The sequence below is a fragment of the Cheilinus undulatus genome, linkage group 10 (assembly GCF_018320785.1).
Source record: "Cheilinus undulatus linkage group 10, ASM1832078v1, whole genome shotgun sequence".
NCBI lineage: Eukaryota > Metazoa > Chordata > Actinopteri > Labriformes > Labridae > Cheilinus > Cheilinus undulatus.
The window spans coordinates 7873078-7895965 of NC_054874.1; the positions used below are offsets into that span (position 1 = coordinate 7873078).

Sequence of the window (22888 nt, forward strand, 5' to 3'; positions counted from 1 at the left end):
ATCATGCTTTGATTCTGTGTTTTACTTACCTTGTGTGGCGAAGTTGACTGCAAGCAGAGTGGTCAGTACCTTGCCAAAGTTCTCGCCAGTGTAGAGCCACTCTGGTTCAAACCCCTGGATAAAGAAGGAGCAGAGAAGATGCTATTAGAGGAGAAAAGGGAAGCATCATCTCCTCGTAAGAATTTACTGCAGAAGAGTGAGTAAGAATTTAATAGAAACTACTTATGGCTGAGATCAGAGAGGTAATGGGTGTCAAGTACATACTGACTGAATAAAAGAGAGAGGGATACTAACGCCAGGCTGAAGCACAAACAATAGCATGACACACAAACACACACATGCACACATTGTAGCACACTGAAGGATTTAAATAAGCCTGTAACAAGACAGAGATAAAACCTGATATTTCAAGAGTGACCCATATTCTGTGATTTAGCGGTTTGTAAAAAAAACAGAAAGGCCAGATATTCAATTGTGACTGGCTGGGCATAAAACACACACATTAGCGCTCATAAACACACACACAGTCACACTGCTTGCTTGCTTGCTCTGGTTCAGACAGCTATCGTCTTTCCTCCAGCAGATAAGGTTTCACATTTTAAATAAAACATCTTAAATATAGAGTTTGAGTAGTACTGCCTTGGTACTGAGATGTGTAGTAGAACCTCATTAGACTTAAAGACTGTGTGACCATTACATCTGTGGGTGAAGGATCACCCTAAGGGTCTTCACTCAGGTTTCTTTTCATCATAAATAAAAATATCCAGAACATGTTTATTCACGTTTTCAAAGTAAGGTGGATGTGATACCAAGTTTTAAACTTTGATACAAAGCCAGTAAAAATCTAACAAAATTGTGGGGCTGCTTGATTATTGCAAAGATCATAAGCAGGATTATTTAAACTCGAAATAGAATCAAAAGATCCAGCTCCTGAAAACTGGGGATGTACAGACACACTGGCTTTACTACAGATGCATGATATTGAATTTTTGCCATATCCGACATGCAGATATGTCCAAATTCATTTAGCTGATACCAACAAACGAAATATGGCTATTAAATAATGAGACTGTGCTTATGAGGCAACAACCAGTTCACAGTCACACCGAGTGTTATATATTAAAGGTCGGGTGTTCATGCACAACTACTGTAAGTTTCCAATAAGTGATGTCTTTGGTTCACCGCTAGCTTCTGATTGAAGTGCACATGTTTTTGCTAAGCTTAAAAGTTGAGCATTAACCTGAAACTTTTGGTGAAATTGAAAACAGCAGCTGAATGTTTTGGTATATTAACTGAGGTGTATGGGGAACACTGCATGCAACGTGTGCTTGAATGACACTAAAGATTTTGTGAAGGCAGAGAGGATGTCCAAAACTAGGGATGTACTATAATTATTGTTACCGATAAATTATCGGACGATATTGCATATATTTTACATATTTTTTATTATCCTGCTAATAAATTATATTAACTGATAAACTCTACCGATAATAAAGATGTTTGTTTTCTTTCTCACAAGACTACACAATCCAAAGGAATGTGGTGGCGCTGCAGTACACAACCCGCTGTTAAGCACCAGAGAAGATGAGGAAGCCGCCTCAGTGCCAAAAGGCTAACAACACAGTGGAGTTATTCAGTATTTACAGGGAGGATAACACGACAGTGTTTGTAGAATTTGCCCTGCAAAGGTCCTGAAGAGTGGAAAGAAGTCCTCAACGGATCTTATAAGCCCCTTAAAAGTCATCATCCTAACGACGTTAAAATCAAATGGCAGTAGCCACTAGCCTCAGCTGCGGGCATTAGGACTGAGCCACAGGCTAAACCAGGCAGAGTGCTGATTTAGCAGGCATTGGAAGCTGCAGAAAGTTTACCAGACCCAAAAGGCGCTAACCTAACCTGACCAGATGGATGTGTTTCACACATCCATCTGGGAAAGCTTCAATAGGAAACGTTTGAGAAAAGGCAGAGGCTTTGAACAAAACTCGGAGAATGATTGGATGAATGTTCTATCTGTCACATCTCTACAGGCCAATCAGAGCAACAAAACACATGAAGTAGCCGCTATCAAGCTGTGCGTGTGCAGCTACTGAGGAATAATGCGAAACATGGCAACTGTAGACATGTAAGTACTCGACTTTTGTCGTTTTTGAAAAGAAAACAACTCACTGCTGTTCTTTGTTCTTCTTTTAACAAAGAAATATCGTCAAGTTCTGATACAACTGGCGCTTTAGCAGCATCCACGCTAATCTCTTCCTCCATAACTGCACCAGCTCTTGCTGCTGCTTGCTTACGTCACGACTCTGCTGCGCCTGAAAGTACTGCTTCGCAAGATGGATTTGCCAGAGAGAAACAAGGAAACGGACGTGTCCATCTGCTTTGCAAGGTTAAAAAGGCGCAACGTTATAATAACAAAATCAGTCTGACAGTCTCCTGATCCACTGCTACTTTCACAGGCGTATCCCTGCCTTCTCTATTTAATGTGGTTTTATTCAGTCTGATTGACATTAGGAACAGAAGTTTAGCCACAGACCACGGTGGACTTTACATTTTAACCTATCTCTGTCAGTACATATTTTTAATCTTTATGTAAAACATCAGCTCTCTTTTATTCTGACTTCTGCAGCAAAAAAAAGACCCCAAGCATCTCCATTTGTTAAGCATGACAGCCTGTTATCATTTGGTTTTATGTCTGATTTGACATGAGTCAGCTGAATTCTAGTTTAGTTGATTGAAATGTCAGATTTGACCACTTTTCAAGATACTGTAATTTATTTCAAGGTAAAAGGGGGGAAATGTATGTCAGTTGTTTGTGTATGTTTTACTTGGTACACAAATGTTTAAAAAAGTTAACTTTAATAACAGTTATAAAGTCAGAATGGTTCTTTGTTTTTTGAAAAACACCAGTTATTTTAGAATTAGTTATAAATACCTTTGCTCACTAAATATTAACCTCTTCTTACCCCCAGATGTGCATAAATACATCAAAAAAACTAATTTCATTAAATCAACAATTGAAAAAAAAATATCGGTTATTATCGGTCACCGGTATCAGTTAAAAAAAAAATACTTAAGCATCTCTATCTAAAACCATAAACGTTCTGGGCGCCCACGCACATCAAAAACTTCTGAAAACATTTAACAAACTGAACAATCAATCGAAATTATCAACCAGTCAGTATATGAATGATAGCAGAAATGGTCTCCATTGATAAAGAAAAACGCAAGCAAATTTGTGGAGACATTTTGGGACAAATTGAAGGAAACCCCAATTTTTTTAGGAGTGATTACATGGGATGAAACTTGGATCTCCAAATGTGATCCTGAGACAAAACAACAGTCAATGCATTTGAAAACACCATCCTCACCAAGGATGAAGAAAGCACGACAAACAAGTTCAAATTCTAGGCCATGCTGATTGTCTTTTTTTTAACATCAAGAGCTTTTCACACTATTTTGTTTAGTTTGATAATTTTAAATTTATTTTTTATTTGTTTGGGGAGAACTTGAGGATTAATTTTGATCATGTTAATGGAAGGCATGAGTTCAGAGCACACCAGAAGAACACCAATTGTTTGTGAGAAACTTTTGTGAATAAATACCTAAGAAGCTATATTTTTTGCATGGACATTGACATTTTTTGATCCTGCGTAAGATCCACTATGCCCGGGCCACACTGGTCGGTTTGATTTTAAATTCTGAGTTAGTTTGTTAATTGACGAGAGTAAATAACCGTTACGAAGGGTAAAATTTTGGAGGAGTGGGGTCAACTGTGAATCAACACTATTACAAACAGGTTCTAGAAAAACTGGGACAGATCGTCCGAAGAAAGAGAACATAGTTGTGGAAAACTGGTTTAATCCACAGTTGAGGAAAACTGGTTTAATTCTTTATCAAGACAACGCACCAGCTTACAATGCGCTCTTAGTAAAGCAGTTTCTGGCCCAAAAACAAATCCCAAAATAATCAACCTCTCTATTCATCTGATCTAGCACCATGTGATTTTTCCTAAGATCAAATCTGTGCTTAAAATGATGCAATTAATTGCATTAATAACATCCTGATATTAATTGTGATTTTAATTTTTTGACAGACTTATCTAAAATGCAAAAATCAATCAGCAAATGTTTGTTGCAAAAATGTTGTGGATGTTTTCTGGCAGTTAAGACAGTGCTCTTCCTCATTCTCATGCTGCAGACATTTGTAAAAAAAAAAAAAAAACATGACTGAAGAAATGCAGCTTTTTGGGACTTGATACCTTTTAATGATCATTAAAAAGAGTGTATAATCTTAAAACATATAGCAGAAACATTTTTACAAATTTTTTTAGGAGAAAATACTGGAAATAGATTACTACTGGAACTGCCTTCAAAAGTAGCTTCCTTGGCCTATACTGGTCAATAATCAGAAACAGGTTTTAGAATTTAACAGTATGCTTGTTTCTCCATGTCCAAAACAAACCTGCCCAAAAATAACATGTATAAAGGGTGCCACTAGTGATAACTGTTTAGAGCAGTAAAGCAAAACTAATCTAAGGTGAATTACTTGACAATATAAAGCAAACAGTTCACTGCTGAGAGCGTACTGTGTGTCATGTAAAATTTTCAAGAGTATTTTGCAGCAGTTGAAGAACAAATAGAGACCTAATAATCTAGATCTAATCTAGACCCTAATGATAAATAATGTGGTGATATAGAGAAATGAGACTTTATTTTCTGATTGTTTCACAGAAGTTACTCTCTAAGAAGACATGCAGCCAAGTTCAAAGTATTTTTTTGGCTGATGCAGAAGATGTGCTTTACTCTGCCCGCTGTGTCTTTCCTCTTTAAAGTAAAGATGAATGTTTTATTAAGCCTCTTTTGTGTCTGATGAAGATGGATGTGTAAACGTTAGTGTCTGTTACAGACAGATAGAGAGCAGAGGAGAGAGACAGTGATGTCACCTTGCCCCAAAATGTTTCTTTATGTCTAGACCTGTTGACTAATGACAGCTTCACACCTCCGTCTGCACAAACACTGACACACACACAACATGCTAAACAAGGAAATAAGAAATTACAGTGAGCAGAATCACTGCACACACTTCTTCTAGATTATTAATGATAATTTAGGGGAAGTATTTTGAGTAACCATGTTGTGTTCAGTGACCCTTTGCAATATGCATGAAGGACACAAACAAAAAAATAGCAAACAACCAGTTTTGGGAACCTTGGAGGTCATTTTCTGTTGCCACGGTATGGAAACAGGCATCAGTATCATTTTAGTTTTAGTACCATCATATCAGAATTCTGGTATCATTACAACTCCAATACTGATACAGATGTTTCGATCCATGATTTAGCATACTGATAACCAATATTTTTCAAACTTCTATGTGTGTTTTTGTCTGTTTTTTAAATGAGCTATGAGGTTTGTTGCATAAAAAAGCTGTAAGGAGTCACAAGAACATTACTTACGAACTACACTCACTGGCCACTTTATTAGGTACATCTGCACATTGCATTGAGTTGCTGCATCACACTGCAGCAACTCAGTGCATTTGGACATATAAACGTGGTCAAGAGGACTTGCTGAAGTTCAAACATCAGAATGGGGAAGAAAGGGGATTTAAGTGACTTTGAATGTGGCATGGTTGTTGGTGCCAGACGGCTGGACTGAGTATTTCAGAAACTGCTGATCTACTTGGATTTTCATGTACAACCATCTAGGTTTACAGAGAATGGTCAGAAAAAGGGAAAAAATCCAGTGAGCGGAACGTGTGGACAAAAATACCTTGTTGATGTCAGAGGACAGAGGAGAATGGGCAGACTGGTTCAAGATTATAGAAAGGCAGCAGAAACTCAAATAACCACTTGTTACAACCAAGGTATGCAGAATACCATCCCTGGGCTTCAGCAGCAGAAGAAGACCACACCAGGTGTCACTCCTGTCAGCTAAGAACACTAAACTGAGGCTATAATCCGCAGGGGCTCACTAGAATTGGACAATAGAAGATTGGAAAAAATGTTGCCTGGTCTGATGAGTCTCGATTTCGGCTGTGACATTCAGCTGGTAGGGTCAGAATTTAGCATAAACAACATGAAAGCATCCATCCATCCTGCCTTGTCTCAACAGTTCAGGCTGGTGGTGGTGTGATGGTTTGGGGAAGATTTTCTTGGTGCACTTTGGGCCGCGTAGTACCCCCTGGGCTTCGTTTAAACGCCACAGCCTACCTGAGTATTGTTGCTGGCTTACATCCACAGTGTACCCATCTACTTATGGCTACTTCCAGCAGGATAATGCACCATGTAAAGCTCAAATCATCTCAAACTGGTTTCTTGAACATGATGATGAGTTCACTGTACTCCAATGGCCTACGCCATCACCAGATCTAAGTCCAATAGAGGACCTCTGGGATGTGGCGGACTGGGAGATTTGCATCGTGCATGTGCAGCTGACAAATCTGCAGCAGCTGAGTGATACTATCATGTCAGTATATGTGAAAAACTCTGATGAATGTTTCCAACACATTTTTGAAACTATGCCATAAAGCATTAAGGCAGTTCTGAAGGCAAAAGGGGATCCAACCACACACTAGCAAGGTGTACCTAATTAAGTGGCCGGTGAGCATATACGTCTCTGATGTTTTCCAGGAATCATGCAAGACTCCCACACTGTTGTCATTTTTTCTCCTGTTTAACCATGTAAGAAACCCTGAGATTTTGTAACAGCAGACCTTCTCTGCCCTGTAAAGAAGCTTTTTTTCTGAATAAGCATTCAAATATACTAGCTTTCAAGCATCAAATTGTTGAAGCACAACAGATAGACAATGGTTACAAACATCAATGCATGCCACATGACTTTCCAATGGGCCAAAGAGTAAATAATGGCTGATATCAACGCTCAACAGACAGATTTTTTTCATCCTTAATTCTAAATTTATGTTTCTTTAAGTTATGATAATGACACCTGTATGTAAATAAATCAGTAACTGTGTCTTTACTTTCACTTTTCTTTATGGCCCAAGCACAAGAGAGGTACCTGTGTCCGCCAAGAATCAAGTTCAGGTATAAACAAAAGATATGGGGAAGTAAAAGTTGTATTGGAAAATCTCTGGACAGCCCTGTTTCTATTGACAGAATAATATGAAGCCAAGCCTTGCATCCCTGTATTGATCTCCATCAGTGATAGGTGTTAGAAGTATTGATATTTTTTACCATTGTTAGGACCAGCTGTTTCAATGAGTCATGGTGCAAAATGATGATACTACTCTGAAGAACTGTGCTAGTGTGTATTGAATTAATCCCATGCAAGTAAAGTAGAATGCTACAGCCTTAGGCAGAAAGGAGCACTTCCTCTTTCTGCATCTGAGGGCAGAAGTGAAAGCAGTATGACTGCTCTCTTTGTGCACTCAGGAAAAACAAGCGCTATTTTCTGAGGCAAAAAACAGAGTAAAACTCCTCCTCACTATGATCACATCACTGACCAAAGGATGGGTAGGGCTTTAGCTGTAGCACCAAAAACATCCATTGGCTGATACATTTGACAGTGGATCGTCCAAAAAACGTCTGTCCATGAGCTACTGGCTGGCCACGAAAGGTCTAATTATGGGGCGAGGGCAGGGTTGGTGGATGAAAGCAAAGGGGACCTCCCAGACATAACAAGCCAGCTGGGCACAACTACTGAACCACTTGACTTTGCAGTAAGCCAGGCTTGCTGACTCAATTAGCTGTTTAAAGAAACCAACTGATGTGATTCAAGACCAGAGAGGCGTATTTATAAAGCTGGAGGAGGAATCACTGTCCAGTGTGGTGGTCACAGACAGGCTGGTGCAAAAACAGAGAATACTCCCAACATCTGCAAATGATTTCTACTCCAATATTAAAACATTATTTTTGTACATAGCACACCCTGGGGAGTTTTTTTAAACATAGATCAGTGCCACTGAGGTGTAGATGACACAGGGCATTTAAAAGAAGCTAACTCTATTTACAACTTAACTATTTGTAAACTAATGTTCATTAGGGTTAATAGTTCCTGTCTGGTCAGAGAGAGTGACTGACAGCATGGACGTGAGAGGAAAGCATATGCCACTAAGGTAAGCAGATAACAACACAAGCAAGACTGTGTTTAAGTCTTCTGTTTGCGTAAACTGCAGAGGGGTAAGAGGGCTAAGAAGGTGATAATGACAGAGAAAAGGTCAGACCGAGTCACAACATCGCACATTTGAAGAGGAAACTTGACTGTTTACTTACCTCTACTTTCAAGGATGAGCATCCTCTCAAAAACTCCCTGATGTTGGAAATGCAGTCCGCTTCAGTTCTCGGGTCCTGGCAATACTAAGCACGCACACACGAGATAAATAAATTAACACATACCTCTCTGAATGACACACAGAGGCACGAGTACTAACCGGAAACCGACTCTACACTTCTGTTAGCTCGTATAAAGAAAACCATAAGGTAACATTGTAGTAGCAGTGCCACTGAGGTGACATACAGTTGAAAAAATAACTGTGGATTCTTCCTGCGTCTCCTTCATGCACACATAACCATTAACACCACATATGTCAAGATGGACAGATTTATGCCAAACATCCGCTTACTTTGCTAACTTTCAAAATAAAAGTCGCGTTGGACAGCAACGTCAGATGCATAAATGAGCATAGTATATTAGCAAACAACAGCAAAAGCATAGAGAATGACGTCTTATAATAATACTTTAAAACTCTTTTAACGTTGCATATTCTTAATATTAGTGAACACTCAAAAAATAACCTTAGATTTGCATATATACTTTGAATATGGAACATTTTTAAAAAATTCTCCCATTTTTCTTCAGATGCCTAATTTATACATTTTAGCAAACGGTTACTGTCTTAACTAAGCATTATGCAAATTAGGTTAGCCAAGTATTATTCACAAAAGAAAAAAGAGGTCTGTTATTATCCAGTCTATTTCGTATTGCATTGAAAAAGTACGTTTGCTATCAGCAGCAACAACAACTGGAAAAATAGTGTCTTAACATACTTTAAATCTCTTTTATCACTTTATTACTCTTTATATGAGTGGGCATATAAAACGCCATAGATATGAAAATATACTTTTAAATATGCCCCTAACTTTCCTGGATCCCGAATGAACTACAGGATTAAATTAAAACTCTAAAATTTATAGACTGTAAAAAACAAAACAACAGATCAGCTCATATCATTAGTAAGACTCTTTGAAATATATAAAATGACTGGATCTTATGAGTTTTCCGTAAGCTGCCTTTGTACATCACTAAGTTATAAATGTCTCAATATTTTATTAGTTAGCATAATTTAACTTTCTTTTTAGTATTCCTATATTTCCTATGACTTTTTTTAGCGTTTATTTTTACTTTATTATTAAATACAACTAAAGATAACTTCATTTTCAAATGCTTCTATTTTTATATAAATTTTTCAATTATCTGTCCATTATTCGTCCACATTTCAGTAAAAAGGTTCCCATCTTTAGTTGAAAACCATTATGCAAATTACAGTAGTGCAATTCTGCACAGCTCTGTTTTAATATTCACAACAGAAAAAGACGTCAAAAGACGTTTTTTTCCTATTTCTTAATGCATTGACATACAGATACGTTGTGCCAGGTTTAGTTGTTCTATCTTGTGTTTAATTTTCCTTCTTTGTGGCGATGTTTACATGTATTTCCCATGCCAATAAATATGGCTCGTTTTAACTAAAATTAACTTAAAGAAAAGCTTTTTTCCCCCAGATATTTTTTTGCTTGTACGTTTTTAAAGTGACATAGCCAGCCAGAACACGTGAATCTATGCAGGGCAGTTTACACATAAAAGAGAAGTTGCTGCTTCCGGTTTTACTCTTATTTCCAGTTGTGTTGACGCCGTTTTTTCAAAGGGGAGGTCGCACCGGGAAGAGCCTTTCAAGAGGAAGTGACGAAAAGTCGTTGCAACTGTTGTTTATCATTATTAACTTTGTCATCTTAACACTCATAATAAACGTGATATTGACGATAATTCATCAAGCTGCTAAAAGTCGTTGAAAGACCTGTTTGTGAAAGGCTCCAACGTGCCCATTGTGTTCATTGCTCCATGCACATACCCTACCAAATTTGTCCTGCTTTAAGTGGGTGTTCACACCGACTCACTCATATCAAGAATGCGGAACATTTTCCTCGCTTCACAGGAAACCACATCTTGAAATTTTGCGTCTGAAAAACTCACATAACGGATCAGCTTTTCAATGCAATACGAATTAGACAGGATAAGCACAGGCGGCTGTGTAAACTTCTCCTCTCGTGGACTGTGCGCTAAAAAATGAAGGCCTGCAGCTGCTTGGAGAAGTTCCTGTCGGTATCTTTATAATCAAACCCCTCCCTTCCTTACAACAGCAGCCGTCGATCATTAGGCATTTTGTTGACTTTAGTTTACTTAAACCAACAACTCACCTTGGGGTTGAGACCAGGTATGAGCCTCTCCGTGAGCTTGCACAAGACGACCCCATCCTTCAGCGATGTTTTCAAAAACTCCTCCGGGTCCGCTATGTTCTTTTTAGGCGAGCTGAGCACTCCTAGTGATATTAACCACGTTACAGTCTGCTCCTCTGGATTCATAGCTCCACAAAATGATCATTGCCTAAGCACGCATTGCTTTAAAAAGTGGCGGCCTGTTCCGTATCAATATGCAACTCACATCCGCACTTCTGCTAGAAGTTAAAAAAGAGGCGGTGGGGGAAGGAAGGACGACGTTGTCTCTATACGCAAAACCGATGATCACCCCTACTGGCAAATAGGCACCTCAACAATACACAGGAGGGCTTTTTATGCGATTAAGTTGCAGGAAGGCGGCAGAGAGCATTTTCTCTCATATAATATTGCGTATTTACCTGTACTTTGGAACTGATTGAAGTTGCATCAGCATATTCCACTATTGTAGGATTAACTCGAGATATTATGTGATATGGTAACATCTCCTTAACATTCCTTTGCATGGCATAAATATTCTTAAGGAACAAAGTATTTTCCTAGTTGCTCAACAGTTGCATGAAGCCATAAGCTCTTATTTATCACTGTTCAGAAAGCTACCAAACAGGTAAAATATATCTATATCAGTAAATTACATGAACTTAAATGTTTATACAACTACAGAATCAATTCTGATAACTGTTTTAATCATACTGCATTCCTGACAAGAAAAACCACAGGCACACACAAAGTCATTTAAAATCTCTTTATTATCAACAACAACAAAAAACCCATTCTTGAGCAAGTCCCTGGCCTTTTTACTCCCAACTCCTGATGCACATTTCCACTTGGAGAAATGATTCAACCAGCACCCTGATAGACTCCTGTGCCAGCATCTGAAAGACAATGGAATTGAAAATTGTTGATTGCATACCCACAGTTCAATTAGTCACATGAAACCACAACTATTGAATTCACGTAACAATTCATGTCCCAACAAACAACTTTTTCCAATATGAATCAGTGTTGTAGCCAAGTCATTAAACCTTGAGTCCCAATTTCCTGAGTCCAAACCTTAGGGTTAGGTCTGAGCAGTTCCAAAACCATCCATACTTCTCTACTTTAGTATATTTTTGTAATTAATCATGTTTAGTTCTCCTACGATAAGCTTGAACTCTACCCTCTTTGTTTTTTCATGTTTATACTGTACTTAAATTGCTGGCAGTAGAAATCATGCTGAGTAGGGCAGGCCTTTCAGGCAATTTCTTTGTGTTCTATTGACAAGTGTTTATAGCAACTGTTAATGTTTCTACCCATGTAGCAAGGAAACTAAGTATCATGAGAAATGTAAGAAGCAAAACCAAAAACTTTTGCACCTAGTTTGACAGATCAAAATATTCACAGGGCTGTAGATATAACCTGCTGATGTAAGCTTAAAAATGATTGTTATAAGAAAATATGAACATTTCTGCCATTATCTGCAACATATTGGCTTTAAATAGCACACTTAGTATGTACGAATAAATTTGTAGAGTTTTAGGCAGGGCAAGCAGATCTATGACAGGTTAAGCCTTTGTTCCTTCTCAACCCTTATAATTCAAAGTTTGTTACAAAGACTGAAGTTTCTTTGTTCACCCTTCCACTTTAAAGTGTTTTAATGAATTTAGTTTTATGTCTGGACTACATTTATATAGCATATCAGTATCAGCTAAAATGAATATGTAAATATTGGCAAAAAGCTATTATACATCATGCAAATTACACAGCACGCCTCAATTACTGCAGAGATACACATCTTTATTGGGATCACTGCAGCTGTCTGATAAAAAATGCGTGTAACCAACCTGTTACTGATCAGAATACTACATTTTGAGAACCAGTTAGCGCAGTCCACAGCAATGTGACTGCAATCTAAGAGAAACCACTATGCACAAACTGTTGCTGAACAAGAAGGCACATGAACATGTATGTAGGTCGAAGGTGTCAGCCTTCTCTCAGAGATGAATAAATCATCTAGGCCGAATTTTTTAAAAAAAGTTCCCCCACCCAGGGTTCCTGATGTAAGTCTTAAATTGCACATTTGACCCGATCCAGTCTGTTTTCCAGCCAAGCTTTAATCATCTTCCGCCACAAATTGTTGCATTATTATCCTACACAATTCCAGGTATTCTGAGTTGGATGTTTTAAGTTTTCTGGAGGAGGACTCTCAGACCCCTCTGTGATCTTATCTAACCCTGTGATTAAATACTCTTTACTCTTGTAAAACACCACACAGTTTAACATCTTGGCTACCAAGTATCCAACTTAAATCCTTGCAGCCTACCCTTATTTTAACAGGTCTTCCCTGACAAAAGCATAATTCTGCTTTTTTGGTAATGAAACAGTTTGGAATCAGCTCAGCACACCAGCAAAAATGTGCTATGAAAAATATCACCATGTGCCACACATGATAGAATAGAGGTATTCAACGTGCCAGAAATAATTGAATTTGGTCCAGAAAATAGGTCTTTGTCCTATACTATGTGGCATTTCATAAACAGTAAATTCAATAAAAAGTCGACCCTGGTTTGATGTACTTGGAAGTCTCACACACCTGCTGTGCTAAGAGTGGTATTAATTATTAGTTCAGGTCTTTAAAAGTCTTAAATTTGATTTCTAAAAGCATATTGAAACCCTGTCCACCTGAAGTCTGAGCATAGTACGAGTCTTGTCAAAGCCAAGAGTCCTGAAAATAGATGCTCAGGTTAAACTACAGCACTACAACACTCATGAACTAAGTTAAAGGAAAAGTCCGCTGGACATACCCACCACACTGGTACTGCACATGAGCTGCAGTTTCCTTGGTCCATTAACTTGAGGACTCAATTCAGGTAAGTTCCAAGATCAGTTGCCTTGGAGTGTTTGTTATCCTGCAATAAGAACAAAATATTAACAAGATGCCTCTCTCTTAATCATGTATTAATTTAACATCTACAAATATAATTTTTGTCATCCTTGGTCCAACTGCAAATTTGCTTCAGTGTTTGTTTCCAGTTTTGGCAGCACGGACGATGTTCTTCCAGAGGTCTCCATTGTTTGAATTGGCATGCTTGTAGGAAATGCAGTACTGAAAAAATGACTTTATAATGTTGTCGAATGTTTACTATTTAAAATGTCTTACAAAATATTATTTTAGTCTGTGGTATAAAAAATAACTTGCTTTTATCACTTTACTGAGTTGGGACGATTGTTAAGGCAAAAGGTGAATGCTGCGAGGGCCCATTTGGCAAAATGGCTGTTAAATCTTTCATTTTTGAACAGGATGAAACTTCTTGGGAAAAGCTCATTAAATGGACTATAATGGAAAAAGTCACATTCAGTTGACTTCCTTTTTTTTTTCCTTGGAGGCAAAAGTGGTCTTGAATGACGCCCTTTGAGAGGAGACTGCAATACAGGTCAATTAGAAACTCATTTACAGATGAGAAACAAAGAGGTTTGCTTTGCTTACCAGCTGTTGACTACCAGTCGAGTTGCATTTGGTTGTTGTTGCCTTTGGTTTTGTCGCTGCATGCCATCATATGGCTCTAGGGTGATGGATCCATTTCCAAGGAACTACATTGGAACACTTTGACAGTAACATTTGCCTGACCCTTGAAAAGAGCAGCGTCCAGTCGATGGTATATTTGTGTTAAGCATCAACAGAGGTCACTCGACTATTTATATAGTACGAGCAGAGTCAGCAGGAAACTTTGAAATATCACGTTGTCACTCAACATTCATAGTACGGTCTCTGGTATTGTTTGATCATTGATGAGCAGTGGTTGAGGTTCAACTAAAAGCTTTATTAGAGAAGGAAAGCCAAACTTATAGGGCATTGCAGATTCCAACAGCACTGAACGTAAAAACTGACACTCACTTGGTAACTGTACTGTTACATGAGCAAGAGAAATACTAAAAAAGAAAAACAACTTACACATAAAAAACTTGGGAAGTCAAAATACAAATTCAAAGCTAAGCTTCATACTCCACAGATTTAGACATGGCTAGTTTGCGTTGTTAGATTTTTTTTCCCAAACACTTGTTAACTGTGCACGGAGAGAGCTTGTACTTTCACGTGTTTTCAAGTCCAGTTCAGTATCTGTTGCGAGACATTCCTCTATCAGGTCGATTGCCACCACGGCCACCACGTGGCCCTCCACGACTTGAGTTGCTGTATGAATCACGAGGAGGGTAGCCTCTCTCAACAGGGGGAGCTGGGCCCCTCTCCTGCCTGCCCATTCGCTCACCACGGCTAGGTGGATATGGGTCACTCCGACTGCTGGGGTAACTGTCACGACTGCCATAGCCATCCCGGGAACTGCTGCCATAGTCATCGTAACGACTGCTTCCACTGCTGCCACCATAGGATGGTGGAGGGCCCCTTGAAGGTGGGGCACTGCGAGAGTTACCTGCAGGGTCAATGGGTCAGGTAATTGGCAAAGTTCCACTTATACATTTTTTTGCGCTGTCAGGTGCTCATTTTTGCCAAAAGAACTGATTCTGTCACTGATACAAATTCAACTGAGTAAATGTTGAAATGCCCAATCAGGTCATTCAATGATCATTATTTATAATCTAGTTTATATGAGTAGTAACATATCCAAGCACAGGGGATAAATGGGCAGTGGTACCCATTTCAGCATGCCATTGATCTGAGTAGTCATTTTTCCATTTTGAGCTCCAAGTGTTAGAACTGAAGGTAAAGATGAGGTTTTCAGAGTTGTCTTGCTGTTTTTATGAACTTTACTCCTTGAGGGAGTGCTTTGATTGGCAACTCAGAGTGAAACATTTTTCCTCAGACTTTGGGGTTCCTTATGGATGCAAACTCTCTGGGCCACATTAGATGTTCTTTACGAGACTGGGACAAAAAAACTATTCTTTTTCCTTAATGCAGCAAAACTAGAGACTGTAGTAGTTGGGCGGAGCTTTAACATAAGTTGAGCTGCCAATGGTTATATCTCTATAGAAGAAAAGTATTCAGCTTGTACTGCAGTGGAGGGATGCCGCCATGGGACAGAAAACTTTTAAAGAGAGTGCCTGAGTTGCTTGTTCTTCTGGGGAAAGGAGCGTCGTATGAATGGAGATTGTGGTAGTCAATGCTGGAATTCTGTTGTTTATTTTGGACAGCTCTTCTTTTGCTCAAGTGGTTCTCTATTGTCATTACACTTATGGAGTTATATCTTACCGTAACCATCATATGATTCCCTGTAGGAGCCACCACTTGGACGGTCCATATATCTTGGTTCTCTGCCTCCACCATAACCATCGCGGTCACTACCAATAGAAAAAAAAGGTTAGTTTGAGTACATAAAATTTAACCTAACTCATCCTTTGTAGCTGCACATTCTTCTACCTGTATCCTCTGGACATTGAGCCATAGTCATCCCGGGAGCTGGAATTGGAGTAATCTCTGTATGAATAATCACGGGGTGGTGGTCCATAGTCCCTTGAATCTCTGGAATTGTAATCCCGACTGGAGTAGCTGTGAAATAGAGCAGAATTTACCTCAGCACATCAGCACAAAACATAGCTGACGTTACATATTGTGAAGTTGTTTAGTTATTATAGGTACAATTTCAGATGACCATAACACTTTATCAAATATCCATACCAGTGTTAATTTGTCAACTCAAACTATGATTAAAAATGTTAGTGAACTACCTTCGGTCGATGAGTACGACTAGACTAAATTAAACCATAAAAATGACTAAAATTTGACTAAAACTTAACACTTTAATACAAAGACCAAGACAGGACTACATTTTAAAAAGCTGCCCAAATTGACACTCGATGGTATCTTTTAATCCACTCAAGTCGTTTAAAAACCTCTAATATATATTGACACTCACACTCTGCAAGACTGCATGGTGAAACCAAAAGTTAAAAGCCTTACCTATCTTTAGAATTGTAATGATCATCTCTTGGAGATGGATAATCATCCCTCCTAGACATCATGGAATCTCTCCGAGGTGGGGGAGGACCATAGGGATCCCTGTCTCTTGACATGGGGGCTGGAACATACCACAGAAGTATGGAACATGGAAGTATTGACAAACTGGTTAATCAACCAAAAAAACCCTCTTAGTTAGGCAGAAAAGAAAGATGAAAAATCTGCCAAAGTAGACATTCTGATATCCTGCCATTACAATGTTACTATAACTATGTATGACTGCTTTAGTTTTATTAAGTACCTAAACCTCAGGTACTTACGTCTGTTCATGGGGCCAGAGGGGGCAGATCGCTTTGGTGGGGGACCTCCATTACGGACAGGTGGCCCTCTCTTCATGGGGGGTCCTCTGGATGACATTCCTTTAAAGAAGGGTTCTACATTCCCTGAATTATCATAGTAATCTTAACAGACAAGAAATGCAAATATTAACATACTTAAACTTCAAAAGAGAATTAGTTAAAAATAAAGTGAACAAATTTTATTATGACATCCTCCTTTAAAATCTCAACAGAGCAAGTTGAATCCAATATTCACCTCTTGATGGTGGACCTCGCATACCACCAGGACCTCCCCTGGAACCACGGGGGCCCCTGGGTGGACCACGACTACGGGAGTGCATGGGCGGAGGTCCTCGCCTGCCAGAACTTTCGAACTGGGGCTTTGTAGCTTGCTCCACTTTGATAGGCTTACCATCAAGAGACTTAAATAGTAGAATAACAGTTAAAACCACAGCACCAGCTACATTAAAGATCATGGCTAAATAATGAAAATTGTGCTTACCTTTCCATTCATCTCACGGGCAGCGTCCTTTGCATCGGCTGGAGTTTCAAAAGTAACAAAAGCGAAACCCCTTGATTTGTTTGTCTCACGATCCTTCATGAGAAGAACTAAAAGGAGGTAACAGATAAGAAATGGTGCTTTATAAGTGATAGTTTACATTAGTGATAGACTAAATGTACCACAACAAGCATGCTCCCAGTGTTCAAAAGTTTCACTTCTGGAACAAGGTTTTTTGCTTTACAGCAATAGGGACTACACTAGAGAGGGACATAATTTACCATGATCCAGATTAAGAGCATAACACACCGTAAGATGCAAATCTTGATACTTTGTTTACAATGCAATTTTTATCAAGATTTTAAAGTTTTGCACACCTATACAGATGGGAGTTTGACCGCAATTTAAGAAGAAATACTAGGAACACACATCCAAGTTTCTTCTGTACTAGAACTGACCTGTTACTAAAATCAATTCCCCCATTTAGACAGCAGGTTTGCATGGTGGTTCCCCAATCCAAAATTCTTGATACCAAACAAAAAAGTGCTCTTAAGTGCTTAAAGCAAAGAAGCTGTAGTCCAGAGCTGAAACTTAAGACCTTAGACCACACTTTAAAGATTGAGGATAATAGGTGAATCGGATTTTAACACTAAAACTAATCTGTAAATCCACAGCATTGTTCTTCCTAGAGGCTTTCCTACCAGGTTAAAAGGGTTTGTTCTAATCTGGGTAAAGGCCCTTCACTTATTTTGCTCTGTGGACTAGAAATAATTTACAAAGCACCTAACATCTGAAAGATCTAGTCTCACTGGATCATTTTAAACCATGTTAAAGGACACTGTATCTTAAAAATGTGACTGCTTCATTAAGCTGGTTTGATCCTTTTCTTTGTTTCTCATCTTTAGTATTTTGATGTTCCTGGTTCACTGCTTAGGCCAGTCTCTTGAATTGAGATCTTAATCTCAAGGAAGTACCTGGTTACATTTGTTTTAAACAGCTGGTATCCTGATGGTAAATATCAGCAGTAAAGTTTAGGTCTGCAAAAAGGATGTCAAGCCTTTCAAGATTATTTCCCATACAATATCATGTCCATAATATGATCCCTAACTTACTTTAGCTTTTACATAACTTATCTGACAATGAAAATACAAAATAAACCTCTTCCTGATTATTCTTAAGAAATCTAATCAATCATCTTTAACTTCTCGGTTGTATAGTTACTACGACAATATATTTATTTATATTGGCACTGATACTTGCTTTAGCTACTTCAGTCTGAACAGTGAAGGAAAAAGCAGATGGCCTCTATTCATGATAAAAGGAGAACTGCAGTTTTGTTCGTAGTTACATGGGGACGTTGTTACATTTCTAGGCCAAATAGAAGATGATAATTCAGTTAATCTGCGTTTAAAATGTGCTGCGATTAAGATTTTCATCAGCTGATTACAAAATAGGCTATCTGGGAATTCTAGGTATATGAAAATATGATCAAAGACCCTTACAGGAGAACAAACATTTGGTTGCATTTACATTCAAGCTCACGCTAGTACGCCTTATAAGCGCGAAATATAAACTACTGGGCGTTAACAAGACTGATAAAGGCTCTGAATGTTCATTGTTTACGGTTTCAACACCGAAACGAAGTAAGAAAAATAGCCAGCAATGACTCCTTTCGCACCTTCCACAATCCTGCCATATTTGCTGAAGTACTGCTCCAGGGCCTTCTCGGTGGTCTCGGTGTTCAGTCCACCGATGAAGAGCTTTCCAGGTCGGTCTGCTTCTGCCATAACGCCGAATCCAAACACTGCAACAAATAATATCGTTAAGCGTTAGCACACCAGTGTTGTAAAGATAACACGTCAAATTCGTGTGCTTTCAGTTTCCAAACGTTTTGTTGGGATTACCTCCTGCTGGCGAAAGTCTTAAAGCTGTTAGACCGCGCAAAATGGCGATAAACGTGCCAGCGGCTGCTGCTAGTCACTTTGCTAACGTTAGCTAGTAAGAAGTCAGGCTACAAGCAGAGCAGAAGTGACACAAGAGTCAACGCTACTTAAAAAATGTGGAAAAATAACACCCATGCAATTTGTTCAATGTGTTCACACGGCTATCTGCAAACAAACGGCACTGTGAAGCGGCTTTGTGTGTGATGGTGAACAACGGTTCTTCCACTCCCTTTTACTGTTTCCGGTGGAGGCGGGTCAAAGCCTGTCTTCTTCTGGGGTTTAACGGCAGTTGGCATCCGCAACTGTTGTACTATCGCCCTCTAGTGGATCATACTTGAAAAGTCCAAAACATTTCCCCCAAAATTACCCTTTTTAAGGTACGGTATCCCGCTCTTTTTCTAGAGTCAGACATTATTGTCAGGATTTGCCAACAGTGTAACTTCTTCCTCCTAGTGAGCTTTTTACCTGAATTGTAACACTACGTTGTATGTTCACTGTAACCTTATCCTTTTTCGCCATCTTCTGGTCTGTTTCAATCTTCCTGTGTATTCTGTCCTTTCACCCTTAATCACACACCAGTGTGCCAACTACTACCTTCTTTATTTCCGCCTTGTAGCTTCAATATGAGGAGTATAAACTAAGCACACAAAGTAACATGTTTGGTAGATTATTCCTCTGTTGTAAAAATGCTTTTTGGCATTAAATCTTATGTTGGAAAAACTGTTAATGTCCCTTTAAATGGTGTCACATTTGTAAGGAACATTAATTTGTGGGATGAGCAGCAGAGCTGAGTATGTGGAGCACACACATGAAAAATTTGCAGAATCTTCTCTGCCAATGCCAAGCAGCTTATTCTGCCATTGACTCTTGTTTAGTGTTGCTTGGTGGATTGGATGATTGAAGACTGAAGAAACAAGACATAATGGCAATTTAACAATTTATTCATTTAACAAACAGTAGCCTCAGTATCGCCTTGAAGAACCATACAGCCACAACATCCTGGCACTTCCTCCTCAATCTGGTCACCAGCCTGGACAGACACTGCTATGGGTGGCATCACATTTAACCAGCATTTGTCGTAAGTCAGCCAATGTGGTGTGTTGGCCAATGGCCACTATGGCACAGACAGCCACCCAAGCTGTCCCACAAGTGTTCAGTGGGGTTGAGGTCAGGACTGCTGGCATGCCATTCCATATTCTCCACTCTCAGACTCTGGAGGTAGTCTCTGATAAACCCTGCTGTGTGGGCAAGTGTCATCTTGGAGTAGTTTGGGATTGCTACTGGTTGCAGAGTCTCATCTCAATATCTCTCTGCATTTAGATTGCCTCCACTAATGACAAGCCCTGTTTTTCCAGTAAGGGAGATACCGCCCCGCACCATCACACAGCCCCCATCAAAAGATGTCTCTCTATCAGTGCAGCAATCAGCATAGCATTCTCTGCGCCTTCTCCACGCCTTCTCCACAACCCAACTGCCCCCTGCAGAGTTTACATTTTTAGCAGTGTTATAAGTTTCTGTGAGACACAAATATCAAACCATGCCAAGTTTGATGTGGGCAGACTGTACAATGACAGCTCCCACTAAATGCCGCTGAATTGCAGGCTGCAATGTACTGCAGTATGCAAGAAATAAAGATCATTAGTGTGTGCTGCATTAGTGCGTCTCATCTATCTACACTGCCAGGGCCACGGTAAATGATGAAGCAAAGCAACAATAAAACCTTTACAATTTTATCACTCGTATGCTTAGAAAAACATCCGAGATTGAGATTCCTGCCTTTTTGAAACTCCATAAACTTGTTCGCTAGTTGGCAATCTTTGGTCCCGTTTATCATTATGTCATTTCTTTCTGCATTCCTGTTGGTTGGTTCAACAAAGTCGTAGCAGCAGTCACATTGTGAGATGCTTATGCTAAATTTCTGACACTGCCAGACTTTTGTCCCAGGCTATCTTTGGTCGCAAGACCATGACACAGTGAGACGACGATTGGTCATCTTTCGTCTGGGACAGCCCAAAATTGAACAGTGTATATCAGGCTTTTGGCAAAATTTGGAGTCATCTCTGAACATAACGTTCCTCCACACGTTTAGGTTCCGGTGCATGTGTTGCCAACACCAGCACAAATAGGACTGATGGTGAAGGGAAGTCATGGCAGGCCTTCTGGCAGCCCTATGAGACCAGAGATTGGGTGCATGCAGTCTGTTCCAGATTGTCTCAGCAGGGAACCGTCGGCCAGATCATCCTGCAAATCTTGACTGCAAATCTGTAGAAGACAGCATACGGTTCCTAAATGGTGGTACAAGGGCTCACTCCAATTAATGCCACAACTTGATTTTTGTTGAACACCAGCTTGAAGTTGCTCCATTGCACGGGCCCTATCCAGAACCAGTTGATTCTTAGAGCAGACACCTACAGACCACTAAAGCAGGGCCCATGATCACAGGTGCTGACCATCAGGAGCCAATTAGGCCTCCTGATTTCAGCTTCAGTTGAATTTAGATTGAAAGTGGGCGCTGAGAAACCTTTCTTCGGCAGATGTTTGTAAAAGAAACCTTTTTAGTAAATTAACACAGCCAAAGTTGTCTGGAGCTGAATGAAACTGTCCTCAATCAGAACATTATCCTTTTTGGATTAGTTTCGAATCTCAGTGTTTCTGATTCTTACATCAAATGACGTATTTTAAAGACATATGCTTACATTCTTTCAATCACCAAAAGGTCCTCATTGCAAACCTGACATTGTCAGAGTGTATAATAATGCTGATATGGGGTAATAATACAAACCATTGAAGGTAATCGATAATTTAAATCTCACTTAATTTCTGCATAGTCCACTCACATTGCCTTCTCTAAGCCCTTCAGCCTAAAGTAGGTTATGCATTCCTAAAAATATCCTTAAGCCTTCTTTCTTGCCAAGAGGCCAAATCAAGGGAGAGAATTTTGCAGCATACCTATTCTCTTCTTCTGTTATGAAGGGGATGTTTGCATTTGAAACTCAAGTTATCAGTCCTGATACTTGATGCTTTGGCACTTTGTGATTTTTTTCCCCCCTTTTCTTTAAATTTCTACACATATTTCCATCATGTTATCCTCATTAGCCTAATGAAAGAACTAATTTCTTACATTCTTATACTGAGAATATTGTCCAGTATAAAATGGGGTTTAAGAAACAAGTGAAACCACTCAACTTAGTCAACAGGAAACAACCGTGCGTACTCCCTCTACTACAATCAACATCCGATTCTACATTGGAAATTAACATCTTACATTTACACAAAGTACAGTAATTCAGTAGTTTTTTTTTATACTTCGATTGCATTTTTAAAACTCGTCAATTTCCATTTTACTTAAGTACATATTTTGGGAAAGTATTTGCTACATTTTAAAAGCATTCATTACTGAGTAGATAAACAAATGCAAAGTCATAATGAGGAAGTTCTAGCTCTCTGTCAAGAGAATGAGACTGCCTGGTAGTTTAGCTCTGACTACACATGATGGTCAGAGATGATGATCCATTTCTCCCTGTATTAAAAATGGAACTTGAACTAACTACAACCTGGTTGGAGATCCATATTCTCATGTTGATGGCAATAAGGACAGATCGGTACAACTCCTCAGTAGCTATGCGATACTTAAAGTAGCTTTATGAGGAAACAGAGCTCTAGTTTGGTTTCAGCTGATCAAAGGACATGCGTCCAGTCTGCATAATCTTTCTCATGATTGTAATTTTGACCCTGGAAGTTGTTGTGAAATAATTT

At 39.2% G+C, this 22888-nt stretch overlaps 2 protein-coding genes across 7 annotated transcripts in view; both read right to left on the minus strand.

The window, feature by feature from the left end:
- The window catches only part of arhgef6 (Rac/Cdc42 guanine nucleotide exchange factor (GEF) 6), a 55177-nt gene extending 44437 nt beyond the window's left edge, over positions 1–10740 (minus strand). For both annotated transcript variants that reach the window (XM_041797098.1, XM_041797097.1), the window contains exons 1-3: positions 10430–10740; positions 8231–8314; positions 30–114 (exon numbers count right to left, since the gene is read on the minus strand). In XM_041797098.1, coding sequence (XP_041653032.1) covers positions 30–114; positions 8231–8314; positions 10430–10594 — 334 coding nt within the window. In that variant the 5' untranslated portion in view covers positions 10595–10740. The remainder of the gene's footprint in view (positions 1–29; positions 115–8230; positions 8315–10429) is intronic.
- A 456-nt stretch (positions 10741–11196) lies between these two features.
- Positions 11197–19384, minus strand: rbmx (RNA binding motif protein X-linked). Of its 5 annotated transcripts, none has more exons than XR_005992474.1 (10): positions 19094–19384; positions 18868–18993; positions 17193–17299; positions 16947–17112; positions 16673–16813; positions 16356–16473; positions 15816–15944; positions 15648–15736; positions 13253–13353; positions 11197–11340 (listed from the first exon to the last, which is right to left on the minus strand). XR_005992474.1 is itself a non-coding variant. In XM_041797713.1 (9 exons), exons 2-9 carry the CDS (start codon positions 18974–18976, stop codon positions 14555–14557), a joined length of 1149 nt encoding a protein of 382 aa, XP_041653647.1. In that variant the 5' UTR covers positions 18977–18993; positions 19094–19384; the 3' UTR covers positions 14245–14554. The 5 variants fall into 5 exon arrangements, 3 of the variants coding, with proteins under 3 accessions (XP_041653647.1, XP_041653646.1, XP_041653645.1); XR_005992475.1 differs by having other exon boundaries at positions 13249–13353; XM_041797713.1 differs by lacking the exons at positions 11197–11340; positions 13253–13353 and adding an exon at positions 14245–14871 and having other exon boundaries at positions 16673–16786.
- Between the last annotated feature and the right edge of the window lie 3504 nt (positions 19385–22888).

What these genes read in the sequence shown, in the direction of transcription:
- rbmx (XM_041797711.1), bottom strand. Translation starts at nt 18,976, where the DNA reads ATGGCAGAAGCAGACCGACCTGGAAAGCTCTTCATCGGTGGACTGAAC. An exon ending in TCAATGTCCAGAGGATACAG is followed by an intron (nt 15,737 to 15,815) that starts GTAGAAGAATGT and finishes TTCTATTGGTAG; the next exon opens with TGACCGCGATGGTTATGGTG. An exon ending in GGAATCATATGATGGTTACG is followed by an intron (nt 14,872 to 15,647) that starts GTAAGATATAAC and finishes TTGACCCTGCAG; the next exon opens with GTAACTCTCGCAGTGCCCCA.